Source organism: Gossypium hirsutum, chromosome D07 (assembly GCF_007990345.1).
Source record: "Gossypium hirsutum isolate 1008001.06 chromosome D07, Gossypium_hirsutum_v2.1, whole genome shotgun sequence".
Classification (NCBI taxonomy): domain Eukaryota; kingdom Viridiplantae; phylum Streptophyta; class Magnoliopsida; order Malvales; family Malvaceae; genus Gossypium; species Gossypium hirsutum.
In genome coordinates this window covers 54,778,803-54,794,859 of record NC_053443.1, presented here as the reverse complement: position 1 = coordinate 54,794,859, position 16,057 = coordinate 54,778,803, and the positions used below count along the sequence as shown (strand labels likewise).

General features: G+C 36.1%; 1 protein-coding gene across 1 annotated transcript; it reads right to left on the bottom strand.

Moving 5' to 3' along the window:
* Positions 1-12,231: 12,231 nt before the first annotated feature.
* LOC121219190 (uncharacterized) lies at positions 12,232-14,651 on the bottom strand. Its single transcript, XM_041096885.1, has 3 exons — positions 14,138-14,651; positions 13,087-13,964; positions 12,232-12,990 (listed from the first exon to the last, which is right to left on the bottom strand). Exons 1-3 carry the CDS (start codon positions 14,649-14,651, stop codon positions 12,232-12,234), a joined length of 2,151 nt encoding a protein of 716 aa, XP_040952819.1.
* Positions 14,652-16,057: the final 1,406 nt, after the last annotated feature.

Below are 16,057 nucleotides of genomic sequence, written 5' to 3'. Positions count from 1 at the left end.
TATGGCATGTAAATATGTGTTATGTAATTTGTTGACCTTAAATGTTGACATAGTTTAAAATTTATTTTATGTATGCCTTTGCATAATGGTAATGCTTATTGAATGTTGACATAGTTTAAAATCACGACAATACCCCTCCTCTTGGTGGTCCGCCAGGGTATCAAAGGGAACAGGATGGACACGTCTACTACTCTATTGTTGAAGTAGTGGATAAAAGGGTATGTAACAACCCGTTTTCAGTGGTGTTGGAAAAAGTGATTTTGGAACCACAGTTTCAACAAGTGAGTCAATATTTTATTATTTATTTATTATTTATAGGGTTTTTTCAAGGTCGTATTAAATTTTGGTTAGAAAATTTTAACGCTTAAATAGTTAATTAAGTAAAAATAATTAAATCGTAAAAGATGCAAAAGTTAATTACTATTAGTTAAAGGTGTTAAATGGCTATAGAAATGTGAATTGATGGACTTAAGTGGTAATTATACCATATAGATAGATAGTGGACGGTTATAGACATTGTTTAGTAAATTATTAAGGTTATTTTAAGGGTAATTTGGTAAATAAGTAATTAAACTAAAATCTAATAAGGAAAAATGATATCATCTTCTTCAATTTTCATTCCCAAAACTGAAACACCATTTTTAAAGGGTATCAAGCTTTCGACCAACACTACTTCTCTTGCATGGTATGTATTTCGAGTCCGTTTTTAGTGATTTTTATATTTTTGAGATTGTTGTAGCTTAATCTAGCTAACTTGAGGATTAATTCGTAAATTTGTTAAGCATTTTAAAATGTGCCATTTTTTAGTTTGTGAAGCTTTTGAAGTTTAATGATAGTTTTATAAGCTTGATAGCTAAATATGACTATTTTGTAAATTAGTTTTTAATGATTTTAATGTTTAAGGACTAAACTATTAAAGTAGTAAAATTTCATGAAACTATTGTGAAATTGTGAAATTTATGGGCTATACAAGGGCTATAAGAAATTCAGCTAGCTTGGTTTAAGCTTAAATGTGTTCAATTCGAAAGTTTCAGGTTTAGGGCCTAAATTGCATAAAGTGTGAAGTTTAGAGGTAATTTTATAAATTGATAATAGAAGGGCTTATATATATGTTTGATTATTTAAGTTGTTTGAAATGATTAATTGAATGAAAATTATTATTTAGATCAAGAAACAAAACAATCAGACACAAATGGTGGAAAAATGAAGTTAGCAAAATAGTCGTTGACATCGCATTTATAATCATTTTTGAGTAGGTAAGTTCATATGTTCGTTAAATTGATTAATTTTTGTTGTTGAGATTTAACATCTATTATGCATGTAGTGATTAAGTTGGTTTGCTAGATATATGTTATGATGAATTAGATTAATTTACAAAACTAGCTAAATCGAAGCTTATGATTAAAAATGGGAAATTACACGGATAAGTATTTGTGAGATAATGTGTAATAATTATATGATTTGGATATGAAACATGAATCATTTGAACATCATGAATACTTAGGATACAAATGGCATGTCATTAGGGTTAGTTACTGTTTTGAGTGTTGGTTGTGGATGTTCGACTGATGACTAAAGTCCTGCATTTGTTGTGGATTCCCACAGCTCGTGTGAGTAGCATCATGTAGCCTAACATTCTGACCCATAGCTCGCTTGAGCAAGCCCATTTCACAGCTTGTGTGAGCATTTACAGTTACAGCTTGTGTGAGCATCATGCCCGAGTATCCGGCGATATTTCATTTGGTTCAACAGGTGATAAATTATAAGTGATTGGATACATTAGATGTTATATGATTTTGGCATGTGATATGGAGGATTTTGGTATGAACACTTTGAAATGAAAAGAGTTATGCTATTTGATTACATGATGAATGAATTATGTACTTTATATGTTTACTTATAAAGGTTCCATGTAATGATAGGATTATATGTTTTTTATTGATGAACCCACTAACCTTGAGAGATTTGTGGTGTATAGGAAATAAATGTGCCTATGGTTTAGTTAATGAATCTATGCATGAATGGTATGAGTAAATTCTTGTTTGGTAAGTTTAAGTTTAAATTATACGAGCTTACTAAGCATTAGTTGCTTATGTTAGTTGTTTTCTTTCCTTGTAAATCATCGAAAATCTCAGACAGTTGTAAGTTCAAGTCAGAGCACACACTATCCATTCATCGACTTGGTAGAAGTTTTAATCATTTTAGGTTTGGTTATAAATGGCACGTACTAGGAGTTTTATGTTCTTTTGCTTATGATGATGTTGTTTACATCTTTAGTTACGCAAGGTTAATGGTTGTGAACTTTTGGGCCCTTTTGGTATATATATTGTCCATGTGTGTAGCGACCTAAAAATTTTTGCAAGCGCTAGTCGAGTTCATTACAAAAGGAAATTTTATCTTGACGGTTATTGAAAATTTGGACAACAGACTCAATTTTACTTAAAAAGAAGAGCTGCCACCGATCCTTTTTTCCAAGTGTGATCGGACACCTATTAAATTCTCTTTTTTTAAAGAAAAAACTATTTTTAAAATTTCTTTACAAAGAATCGATTTTAGGTCTGCGTTAAAATCCAAAGAAAATCAGAGTTCGGGAGTCGGTTACATCTGAGGAAGGTATTAGCATCCTCGTGACGCCCAAAATTGTATCTCGTTAAGCGCGTGTTGTCTCAATTTTCAAAAATACAAGTTCAATTTAATATTTAATTGTGATCCGATTGAAAATTAAGAATTTTGATAAATTACATATTATTGTATCATATATATTTTAAAATGAAATTTCGATAATTTGCAAGTAAAGATAAAGATTTTATTTTTTAATGAAAGAATTTTTTTGAATTTTTTTAATTTTTAGAAGGGCGCTCAGTATTTAGAAAAAAATCAATGATATCCACCCAACATAGCAGTGAAATCAATGATTAATGCTAAATCGGTTTGTTGCCTTAAGTATTTGAATTATTTAGATTTAAAATTGTAAATGGAGTAAACATAATAATATTTCAAAAAAAACTATTTAAAAATGTCAATTCAATTAAAAACAAGATGTCATCAAAATACATGGACTAAATTAAAAGTGGATAAAAAAAACCAAAAGCCCCAAAGTTATCGGCTTGATCTGAGGCAAAATGGGCCTTTTTATTTTTATTTTGGATAGGTCTGCCTCTGGCGTTCGGTTGCTACTTGGCTGGCCTGCCAATGATACTGGGCTTCTGCTGGGTTGGGTCTTCTACTAGGTCTGCTGCTGTTAGGCCTGCTGTGGGATTTGGGCCGCTGTTGGATCGGCCTGCTGCTAGTGCTGATCTACAGGCGCTGGTCTGCTACTGCTGGGCCGCTGGTGGATTTGGGCCATTGTTGGACCGGCTTGCTGCTGGTGCTAACCCGCTGCAGGTGCTGGTTTGTGGGCTCGGGCCGGTGAGGCGGGTTGGGTCAACCCGACTGTTTCCCTTTCTTTTTCTTTTTTTCTTTTTTTATTTCTTTTTCCTCCTCTTTTCTTTTTCTCTCTAACCCTAGCCTCCTTTCCATCCACATTCTGTTGTCGCTTCCTTCGCCCTGCGGCTTAGTCGCTGCCGGCGTTTCCCCCCTTTTTTTTTCATTCCTTATTTTTTTTCTTCTTTCCTTATTTTTTTTTTATTTTTTTTTATTTTTTTCAAAACTCCGGAAGACGTAAGGACATTGCGGCTCGTCTTAGCCATCGTCGCTCGCCACTCGTTTCTCGAGCTCCCATTGATCATTGATGGTTGTGGCCAAATCTTTCTTTTTCGCCGGCGTCTTCCTCTAAAGGATGAGTTTTTTTATTTGCTTTTGGTTTCTATGGTTGCTTGGCATTTTGGATTGTTGAGGGTGAACAAAGATAGATATTAGGAAGATTGGGGTTTCGATTTAAGATAGGTCGAGTGAGCGAAGTGATGTTGGAAATGGTGGTCACATGGGGTATGACAAGGGAGGCCGAATGGAGATTTCTTTTTAGCTCTCTGTTTCTTTTCTTTTTTTCATTCAAAACCTTTTTTTTTTGTTCTTGGTTGCCCATTTTGAAAGGAGAAAAAGTTTTTTTTTATCCTGTTGATTTCTCTTATTTTCAAGTAGCATTGGAGGCCATCATGAGCCTAGGTCAGCCGTCGGAAATAGCTGAGGGTAGGTGCGCGAAATGCGCTTGGAGGCTGCAGAATTGACGTGATGTGCCAGAAGGATCAAATTGTAGAGGATGTAAAACTCACGGGGCCAAAATGTAATTTTAAGAAAAGTTAGAGGTCAAAATATAATTTTAGGAAAAGTTAGGGGACAAAATGTAATTTTAGAAAAAGTTAGAGCCAAAATATAATTAGTAAATTTTTTGTATTTTTTTCTGATTTTCTTTTTTATTATTATTCTATTATTTTTTAAAATTAATATAACATAAAAAAACACTAATGGGCTAAAGCCCAAACAAGTCCAAAATTAGATTGGGATAAACCCAATTATCTAATCACAACAGGCCTAATCATTGGGCCCATATGAGACGGGCCCAAACTCTAAATCCCTTGATAAAAAAATACTTTGAGCTCAAATTATCCAGACCCGTAATTTGGAAATAAAAATTAAAACATGAAATCTGAACCGGATAAAATTCAGTGATTACAGCTGCCCCTCTTTGCTCATCGCTGTGAAACAGGGATAGAGTACAGACTTAAAAGCACTGAATTTTGTTCGATCGTCCAATTTTTTTGACTCATGATGACAATAACGATTACTTCGAAAACATCAACTTGACAACAAACTAGAAATTAAAGTACCTCAACGAGCAATAAAATAATAAAAAAACTGAAATGGATTTGGGTAGAACTAGAATTTTGAAAACAAATAAAAGACTGAAATTTAAAAATACCTTGGCGTACGACCCGAGGCTCAACTCACTTATCGGATTATGAGTTGATCTTTGAAAAACAGAAATTGAAAAATACTTCGGCGTGCGACCCGAGGCTCAACTCACCTCTCGGATTATGAGTTGACCTTTGAAAAACAGAAATTAAAAATACCTCGGCGTGCAACCCAAGACTCAACTCACCTCTCGGATTATAAGTTGATCTTTAAAAATAGAAATTGAAAAACACCTCGGCGTGTAACCCGAGGCTCAACTCACCTCTCAGATTATGAGTTGATCTTTGAAAAACAAAAATTGAAAAAATACTTCAGCGTGCGACTCGAGGCTCAACTCACCTATCAGATTATGAGTTGATCTTTGAAAAAAAAATTGAAAAAATACCTCGGCATGTGACCCGAGGCTCAACTCACCTCTCGAATTATGAGTTGATCTTTGAAAAAAAGAAATTGAAAAAATACCTCGGCGTGTGACCCGAGGCTCAACTCACCTCTTGGATTATGAGTTGATTTTTTTGAAAACCAAAAAAAGGAAATGATTCTTGAAAGAATCAGAGTTTCGAAAAAGATCATCATGTGGAACTCAAAAGCCTTCTTTTTCATTGATTTAGCGCAGCGACCACCCAAAATCCCCTATTCTACTGGGATACCTGTATATGTCATGTATGATGTTATCATGATATGCACGTGTTTGTCCTAAATGCTTTTATGCCTACATGATCATGCCGTGCACTTCGGCTTTTTGTCACACTCACCTAGATGCCTTTTTTTTAAGCATGGTTTTCGTGAGGGCCCACATTCTTCTCTATTATTTCCATAACCCTTGACTTTTCTCTCAGGTTTTGTACTTCTCCTCAAGTTTTGTGAGTAACCCACATTTCTTCGTATATCACCCTCCTGTCCCCTGTTGAACTTTGTTCTTACTTCGAGGCCCTTGTTCTTATCAAATTCTCATCCGGGTAATGCTCAACATTCCTTTTGTTTAGATTATGTCATTTTACTATTTATCATTTAAATAAATCAAACATGAGATGCCTGAAAATGGCAAAGCAGACATGAAGAAAATACCTCACGTTCATATTTTATTTCAAAAGCAATAGACAATGAAAAATTGACAAGGAATAGTTTAATAAAGAAAGCGTCACAAAGAAAAGAAACAAATTTAATGGTCATGAATGCCCTAGATATCCAACGCATGAACTTCTCCACATTCTTTCGTCAAGGATCTTTTCGAGCATGACTTCTTGTGTAGAAGATTTTGAGCTTCTGAGAATGCTTAAAATGTTGTAACTTCATCATTCGACTCTCCGTTCAAGTCGTCCTGCTCCTTAAGTCCGAACCTGCTTCATTAGGACGCCTTTTCGGGTTTTCATCCTAATCCTTTTTGGTTATCAAGATGCCCTTTTCGGGTTTTCATCTTGATTTGATTTGATTAGTTTTTTTTAGGCATAATATTTTTTCACAACGTCTGAGTTCACTGGATTTGGTAATTCTTTCCCATCCATTTTAGTGAGAATCAGAGCCCCTTCCGAGAAGACATTTTTTACAACGTATGGCCCTTTCCAATTTGGTGTCCATTTTCCTCAAAAGTCCTTTTGTATTGGGAGGATATTTTTTAGTAAAAGCTCTCCTTCACGGAATCCTCTTGGCCGTACCTTTTTATCATGGGCCGTGATCATTCTCTTCTGGTACATCTGTCTGTGACAAATTGCCTTCAAGTGTTTTCCTTCGATAAGGTTTAGTTGATCATATCTAGCTCGAACCCACTTTGATTCTTCTAGTTTTGATTCCATCAAGACGCGTAGGGATAGGATCTCAACTTCGATGGGCAGAACGACTTCCATTCCATAGACCAGTGAGAAAGGAGTTGCTCCCATAAATGTCCGCACAAAAGTGCGGTATGTGTACAAAGCGAATGGTAACTTCTCGTGCCAATCTTTATATGTCTCAGTCATCTTCCCGATAATTCTCTTAATGTTTTTGTTAGCCACTTCTACTGCTCCGTTCATATTATGGCGATAGAGTGAGGAGTTATGGTGCTTTATCTAAAATTGCTCACACCTTTCTTTAATCATCTTGTTGTTCAAATTCAAAGCATTATCTGAAATGATTCTCTCAGGCAAACCATATCAGTATATGATCTTTTTTTTTAGGAATCTGTAGACTACGGTCTTCGTCATGTTAGCAAACGAAGTAGCTTCTACCCATTTTGTGAAGTAATCTATAACCACAAAGATGAATCGATGTCCATTAGAAGCCTTCGAGGAAATTGGCCCTATAACATCCATGCACCACATAGGAAAAGGCCACGGAGAAGTCATGACATGAAGGGTTGAAGGAGCTACATGAACTTTATCGCTATAAATTTGATACTTGTGACACTTTCGTCCGTAACTAATGTAGTCCCTTTCTATCGTCAGCCAATAATAACCCAGTCTCATAATTTTCCTAGCCATAATGAAACCATTGGCGTGCGCTCCACAAATTCCTTCATAGACATCTTCGAGTATTCTTTTGGCTTCAACAGCGTCCACGCATCTCAGGAGCATTTGATCTTTTCCTTTTTTGAATAGAATATCCCCATCCAGAACAAATCCAATCACCATTCTCCTGATTATCCTTTTGTCATTCTTGTTTGCTTACTCGGGATACCTTTGATTCTTGATATACTCCAAGATATCATAGAACCATGGTCGTCCATCTGACTCTTTCTCAATGCTAAAACAATGTGCGGGGACCTCATATGTGCTCATTTGGAGAGACATTATTTCAATTTCTCTGTTTTCTTTAAACATTCAAGCCAATGTGGCCAAGGCGTCAGCCAATTGGTTTTCTTCTCGTGGGAAGTAGTTAAAAGTCACTCATTTGAATTCTTTGACCAGATCCACAACGAGATCATGATATTTAACTAATTTTGAATCCCTCGCTTCCTAATCTCCATGAATTTGATAAATCACTAATGCTGAGTCCCCGTACACCTCTAAAATTTTGATTTTCTGTTCGATAGCTGCACGAAGTCCCATGATGCAAGCTTCATATTTCGCTATATTATTAGTACAGAAGAAATTCAATCTGGCAGTGAGCGGGTAATGGTTCCCTTTCAGTGACACTAAGACTGCTCTTATCTCATGCCCCAATGCGTTCGATGCACCATCAAATCTCATCTTTCATGGTTTCTCTTTTGATGGTTCAACCTCTTTTTCGAAAATACACATCAAGTCTTCATCCAAGAAATCGAATCTCAAAGCCTCGTACTTTTCCATTGTTCAACATGCCAGGAAATCAGCTATTGCGCTTCCCTTTATCGACTTTTGGCTCACATACGCAATGTCATACTCAGACAATAGGATCTGCCATCGTGCCATTCTCCCTGAAAGTGTAGGTGATTCCATCATATACTTTATTGGGTCTAGTTTTGAAATTAACCATGTCGTATGTGTAACATCTTGATTTTGGGCCTAGTCAGAACAGTGGTTTCGGGACCACAAATTCGATGAGAAAAAAATTATTTTATTATATTTTTATGGTCTACGATTTCACAAAATAATTTTGTGAAAATTTCGTTCAAAAATTTCGATGTTTGGGCGCTCAATTTAGTCAAAAGGACTAAATTGTAAAAAGTGCAAAAGTTGATTTTTACAGGTTAGAGGTGTCAATTGTTATAAAATTTTAAATTGGAGGTCCTTATATGGTAATTATACCATTGGTGAAGTTGGTAGACAAAAATGAATATGGTTAGGCATGTTTCCAAAGTTTTTCATTAAGGGCATTTTAGTTATTTAGTTATTAGAATGAATGAAAAACAAAATTAAAAGCCAATTTTTGTCCATATTCAACCCCATGGCCGAATTTCACAAGGGGAAACCATGGCTAGGGTTTTTCAAGCTTCCACGCTCGATTATCAAGAAGAACAAAATCCAAAGTTAGACCGGGGAAAGAAAAAGGTTGAGGACTAAAGTGCTAGATTTGATCATATTTTGTATCGAGTATTATCAAGCATAGTCGGGATCTTGAGGACTCATTATTTTAAGACGATAAATGTTTGAGCTATGACATGTATAGGGACTTGGTCATTTCGATTGTATATTCTTAAGATATGACCAAAAGATTATATGTAAATATTTGATGATGAATAATTATTAAAATGGCTAAGTATGAAGGTGTTTGTTGTTATAAATGTCTAGGTGATAAATTATGTATAGAAATCATGAAAAAGTAAAAATTGGTAGTGAATCAGTTTTGAGACAACAGTAGTAACGTGATTTTGAAAAATCACCAAGGATAGTAGAAAATGAATTAGAGGGTGGATGAGATATAGAATTAAAGCTTATTGAGTCTATTTTCATATAAAAATAACGGTGTAGACAAAGGAATTATGTATTCTGAGATATTTTCATTTTAGTTAGACAAGGTCAAAGTGGTTTTCGAAATCCCCTGTTCTGAATTTGGAAAATCATTAAAACTTGTACAAAAATAGTTATGAGTTGTAATTTATATGTCTAGATTCCTTATTGAGTCTATTTTCTGTAGAAATAAGTGAAAACACTATATGAAATCTGTAAAATGAGATAATTTAATTTTAGTGACGAGAGGTTAGGACAGTCAATCAGTGAAACAATGGAGACTTTAACTAATAAACTGTACTAATTGGCTGAACATAAAATTCTGAAAAATTTATGTCTGGGATATGGCATTGGCAGTACAAGAAACATCCCATGTAAGACTACGTCTGGGACATAGCTTTGGCATGTTATATTCAGACAGGAGACCCGAGTATCCTTAGTATTCCAAGTGATTCAACGGGCTAGTAAATAGACGATGTTACATGAAAGTTCAGGTAAAAGCCTAATAGACAAGTTCAGGTGAGTTAATAAGATTAAGAGTATCTCAGTTATCAGTTGAGAAAAGAAATTTCAGCAACGAATGAGAAAGTTAAGCAAGCAAGTAAGTAAACGAGTAAAGAAGAAAGTAAAGATCTTAATGCTTAATGAAAAATTTATGGTAAAAAGATATATAAGTCTAGTTTCAGGGAAAATTTACGGATCTAAATTTTGAGTTTCGTAGCTCGAGTTATAGTTGATTTAGTGACTGCTGCGCAGGTGGACAGCCTTATTATGAACAGTGAAATAACTTTTAAAATTAAATTTTTATGCCCCAAACTTTTAAGTTAAGTCAAGTAACGCCTCATGCTCGACTCCGGCAATGGTCTCGGGTAAGGGGTGTTACATTTTATTGGTATCAGAGCAGGTTTAGCCGGTTCTCAGAATATTCAGTATGAATAATAGTCTAGTTATAAATGCCATACTTGTATTTTGATAGTGTGACGACTCCTGACGATTTTAAAATGTTTTCTTTTATATTTATGGATCCCGAACGAGCTAGTGCAGATGATGTAGAGAGTAATGCGCCCGCTCCCGCAGAAGGGATGGTGCCACAATATGTTAGTGAAAGGCCCGTTACAGTTAGTCAAGAAGGAGGGGCTCGAGAAACCTTCTTCCAAGCTATGAATGATTGGTTTATCGAGTTCGTTCATACGAATTCGGCTGTTAGACCTCCAACCCCTCATGATTCAAAGATTTCCCGTGTAGCTTCTCCAGCCGCATGTATAGTTATCAAGGAAAGGCCACTAGTTGATAAGATCAGAAAATAAGAGGCTGAAGAGTTTCGGGCTACTAAAAATGATGATGCAGAGAGAACAGGATTTTGGCTTGAGAATACTATTAGAGTCTTTGATGAGTTATCCTGTACACCTGAGGAATGCATAAAGTGTGTTGTTTCACTTCTCAGAGATTCAGCCTATCATTGGTGGAAGACTCATGTATCAGTTGTATCGAGTGAGAGAGTTACTTGGGATTTCTTTAAGGAGGAGTTCCATAAAAAGTATATCAGACAGAGGTTTATTGACCAGAAAAGAAATTCCTTGAGTTGAAACAAGGTAAGATGACTGTGACTGAGCATTAATGTGAATTTGTTAAACTCAGCAAGTATGCTCGAGAGTGTGTATCTACAAAAGCTATTATGTGAAAAAGATTTGAGGATGGACTTAATGATGATATCCGATTGTCAGTTGGTGTTCTAGAGATAAAAGAGTTAGTTGTTTTAGTTGAAAGAGCCTGTAAAGCAGAGGAGTTGTTAAAAGAAAAAAAGGGCAAAGTTGAGATTGAGGTTCCAGACACAAAGAAAAGGTAGATGAGTAGATCATTTCAGTGTACTTCCAAGAGGCCTAGAGAGTTCCCTAGTGGATAAAATTTCTCAGCCAGATATTCTAGTCGAAACAGAGGCAGAAGATTTGAGGGTTCTAGAGCTCAAACTAATACTATTGCAAGTACGGGTAGTACTCAACCATCTAGGCTAGAGTGTGCTCAGTGTGGTAGACATCATCTCAGTGAGTGCCGAGCAAATGAAAATGCTTGTTTCAGATGTGGTGCACTAGATCATTTTATTCAAGATTGTCTTGAAATAGTTAAAAGAGAAGCAATATTGAGTGCAAGATTGGGAAATGCTCCTACTAGAGGCAGATCACAAAGGAACCTGGGAGTTGGAGCAAGTAACGGAGCAAGGCGATCAAATTCCATTTGGTGTTCTCTGAAATAGAAGTCCCAATCTTCACTTCTTATTTCATTTCTTCATTTTCCAAGTTTACTATCTCAACAGATTCTTGATGGGGTAGGATTTGCTTCTCTTCTTGTTCTATCATTCTTAGTAAGTCAGGAAACGAGACACAATCTTTCGCATTTTCCTCGGCTTCAAATTCTCCTAAACAAACACCTTATCGAAATCAATTTCAGGATCTGTAATGGGATTGTTCATGCCATTGATATCCGAGCACTTGAAAGGTGAATGGAAAAAGAAAAATATAGATAAGCATCAAAGTATTGGAATCAACAAACACAATGTTATGGAATGATATGAGATACATGTAGGGAAAGGCTATGAAAAGATCATGACAATATGCATCTTTATTAATGTTCATTGAAATGACAAAGAGCAAACATAAGCTCTTACAAAAGGAACCTTACTACTTACGGACACATAAAAATAAAGAATTAACATTGGGCATTACTCTGAAGAGGACTTAGAAACTACAAGAAGGTCCGCAGCAGTCCAATTGTTCAAAACATATCCTAGAGGACAAGGGCGTATCATTGAAACATCCTCAATTGCATCACCCTCGTTGTCAACAACATTTATGCTAATGTTCTGAAGACCCTTTTCAATCAATAAAAAAGCATTTTGCGGATTGTCTTGCCCTGGGTACATCATTCCCGTAGATGTAAAGGTCTTTGATAAAGGAGGATACATCATTGGCTCCCATTTCAATTCTCGAGCTGTGGTTATTACGATTCTTCTTTCTTGATTTTTCTACAATTGTCTTCTTCTCTAACGTATGTCTGGCTCAAACCTCAAACTGCATAAAACCTTGTGGTGTATTGGTTTCAAAGCTCTAGCTATCCCTTGCTGATATCTTCCTAAACCTTTCTTCACTCGAACTCCCTTTCTCACAGTCAGCTTAATTCCCATATTGGTATTCCTTGACAAATTGGGTGTGGGAATCTTATTCCCTTTAGCAATAAATGTGGCATTGATAAATTCGAAGGAATGAAAGGAACATTCTATGGTACCCTTGCTTACTTCAATGTAGGGTGCATCAACAGAGATAGATGCAATGATGTCTTCCTCACCAGCGACAGTAATCAAGCGACTATCCATGATAAACTTCACTTTTTGATAGAGAGATGAAGGAACTGCCCCAGTAGAATGAATCCAAGGCCTCTCTAAAAGAAAATTATATGAAGGTGTGATGTCCATGACTTGGAACTCGATATCATATGCACATATGCCCACCTCTAGAGGAATTTGGATCTTTCCAATAACCTCCCATCGTGTCCCATCAAATGCCTTTACTGTGGAGTGACATGGCCTTAGATAAGACATATCAATTGGCATCTTAGAAAGTGTGTCCAAAGGCATGACATTGAGTGCAGAACCATTGTCAATGAGCACATTCGGTACTATGTAACCCTTGCAACTGGTTGTGATGTGTAATACTTTTACAGAGCCCCTACCATTCGGCGGTATTTCGTCATCACTAAAAAAGATGAAATTATCTGCATTCAGGTTACTTACCCACCTATCAAGCTTTTTGACAGACAAATTGCTCGCCACATAAGCTTGATTTAACACTTTTAGCAAAGTATTTCAATGTGGCTCTGAGGTCAACAATAGAGATAATACTGAGATTCGCGTCGGCTGCTTGTTTAATTGCTTCACGACGCTATATTCACTATGCTTAATGAACTTCAAAAATTCATATGCTTCCTCCTTATTCGCAGGTCTTTTAACTTCTTGCTCAGACGGCATTTCAACATCGACCTCAACCTCATGCATCGGTGCTTTTCCTTTCTGGTTCAAGTTAGTGACTTTCTTCCTTGGTTCAACCATCTTGGCAGAATAACACCTCCCGCTGCGGGTAAAGTGTCCTACTCCACTAATGCCTTCATTCATAGCCTTTGACTTTTCATCTTTAGGTACAACAATATTTACATCATATTTCCATGGTACTGCCTTATTGTCTTTGTAAGGGAAAAGTGATGGCACTTCGATTATCACCATTGGTTTAACTTCCTCCATCTTCGTCTCGTAATAAATCACCAAAGGCCGATCGGCGCTATAAAGTATAGCTAATGGTTGATTATCAGATATGCATATTTTCCCTTCCTCGACTTCCTCCATTTTATCAAAAATCTTGACCTCCTTATTATCAATCATGTCCTGAAGTAGTTTTCTGAATTCCTCACAATATTGGATGTCATGCCCTTCGACGCTATGGAAGTCACAAAAACTTTGACCTTTTGTATTTTCTTCTTTGAAAATTCTATTGGATGGACAAAACAAATCCTTTTCAACCATCATCTTCCATACCTTCCGCAACGGCGTCCTTACTTCAGCAACACAGCTTTTGGCTCGCCATTCATCTTCATTTGTCATCGCATTCACATTCCCATCAGTATGGTTAGGAAGAGGGTTTTCAGCCACATTACTAACACCATCAAATCGCAGAATACCAATATTGATGAGACCTTGAACCCTCCTTTTAAAGGGAAGATAATTTTCTGTAGAATGCCCTTAATTTCCAGCGTGATACATGCAACTAGCATTAGGATCATACTATTTTGGGTATGGGGGTGTGCCATATAATGTGAGGATATTAATTGCTTCTCCAATAGTTTCGGGTATAATTCTCCGTATGACACGTGAATCAGAATGAACTGAAGTTTTTTAGAACTGGATTTCGCAGGTCTTTGTTCATTTTTGGGTTGGCTTTGTGTAGGCATGGTGTTTGGTGGGAACACAGTGAACAGTCTTTGGTTATTCATAGTGTAGACAGGGTAAGGAGAAGGTGCCTGACAGTAAGGACCTTGGGGAGAAAAGTAAAAGTTTAAAGGTGGCCGATAACGAGGTCGTGATTGGGCTGGGTATGGATTGCAGGTATAATGGCTCTCGGTTCCAACCATATGGGTTTCTGTCTCCTTTTTCCTTACGGGAACTGCCCTTTTTGAAATCTCAAGGCCTTCGATCCTCCCACTCTTGATGGCATTTTCTATAAGCTCACCGAATATTACAATATCCGCGAAGTCCTTCGTGGTACTTCCTACCAATTTATCGTAAAACGACCCTTTTATAGTGTTGATGAAGAGGACGATTATCTCCGTTTTAGTTAATAGAGGTTCTACTTGAGCCGAGATATCCCTCAATCTTTGTGCATATAGTTTAAAGGTCTCCGTTGGCTTCTTTTCCATCATCTGTAAAGTTAGTCGATTAGGTATCATATCTGATACATGCTTATATTACTCACAAAATACTGATGCTAAGTCCTTCTATGATCGGATCCTTTCTCTACTAAGATGATTATACCATCGAAAAGCCGATCCAACCAAACTGTCTTGAAAGTAGAGTATCAGCAATTTATCCTCATTCACGTAGCCAGACATCTTTCGGCAAAACATGATAAAATGCACTTTTTAACATCTTGTCCCATCATATTTTTCAAAATCTGGTGCCTTAAATTTTGGGGGTAGAACCAGATCGGACACCAAACTGAGCTCTTTGGCACTCAATGCAGAGAAGACTTCAATACATTTTATTGCCTTGAGTCTTTCTTCCAGGATCTTATACTTATCTCGTTTTTCATGATTTATAACAATACATTTAACTTATATAACCTTCACACTATTCCTTCCAGTCCAAAAATCATACTTTGCAAAAATTACGTTTTTACCCTTAAAGTTTCACAAAATTATGATTTTTCCCCTAGGCTCATAAAAATCATACATTTAACTTGCATTTTAGGCCTAGCCATTTTCATAACTATAGCAGTCCACAATACTCACTTATTCACACACTTGTGACATATTTTATAACTTTTACAAATTAATCCTTTTAGGCATTTTCATAGAAAATTACTTAGTACATATCATTTATCACACTCCAAACATTCATATTCTTCCATAAAACATCAAAATACATGCATATCATTCATGGGTAAATTTTTAAACACAAACCCTAGTTCAAAACAATGGTAAAATCTTATTACGAGTATTTCAAAAACGTAAAAATCATTAAAAACGGGGATAGAACGGACTTACAATCGAGCTTGGAAGCTTGAAAAACCCTAAACATGGTTTCTCCATGCAATTTTCCGCCTAGGGGTTGAAGATGGACAAAAATTAGCTTTTAATTTTGTTTTTAATTCATTTTAATAACTAAATAACCAAAATGCCCTTAGTGAAAAACTTTGGAAACATGCCTAACCATACCCATTTTTGTCCACCAACTTAACCAATGGTCTAATTACCATATAAAGACCTCCAATTTAAAATTTCATAACAATTGGACACCTCTAACATATAGAACTCAACTTTTTCACTTTTTACAATTTAGTCCTTTTGACTAAATTGAGTGCCCAAACGTCAAAATTTTCAAACGAAATTTTCAAGAAATCATTTTGTGAAACCGTAGACCATAAAAATATAATGAAAATAAATTTTTTTCTCGTCGAATTTGTGGCCCCGAAACTACTATTTTGACTAGCCCCAAATTCGAGCTGTTACACTGATCATATCATATCATACTAGAATATTATTTTAATAGTCCGGTTTAGACCCTAGTCGGACAGTGGTTTCAGGACCATGAATCTAAGTCAGAA

Bases quoted from the DNA above. Each gene is read 5' to 3' on its own strand.
- LOC121219190 (XM_041096885.1), bottom strand. From the start codon at position 14,651: ATGGAAAAGAAGCCAACGGAGACCTTTAAACTATATGCACAAAGATTG. The intron at 13,965-14,137 runs GTTCTAAAAAAC...GGCATTCTACAG, and splicing joins ACAAAGACCTGCGAAATCCA to AAAATTATCTTCCCTTTAAA. The intron at 12,991-13,086 runs GTATTATCTCTA...TCTGTCAAAAAG, and splicing joins AGCAGCCGACGCGAATCTCA to CTTGATAGGTGGGTAAGTAA.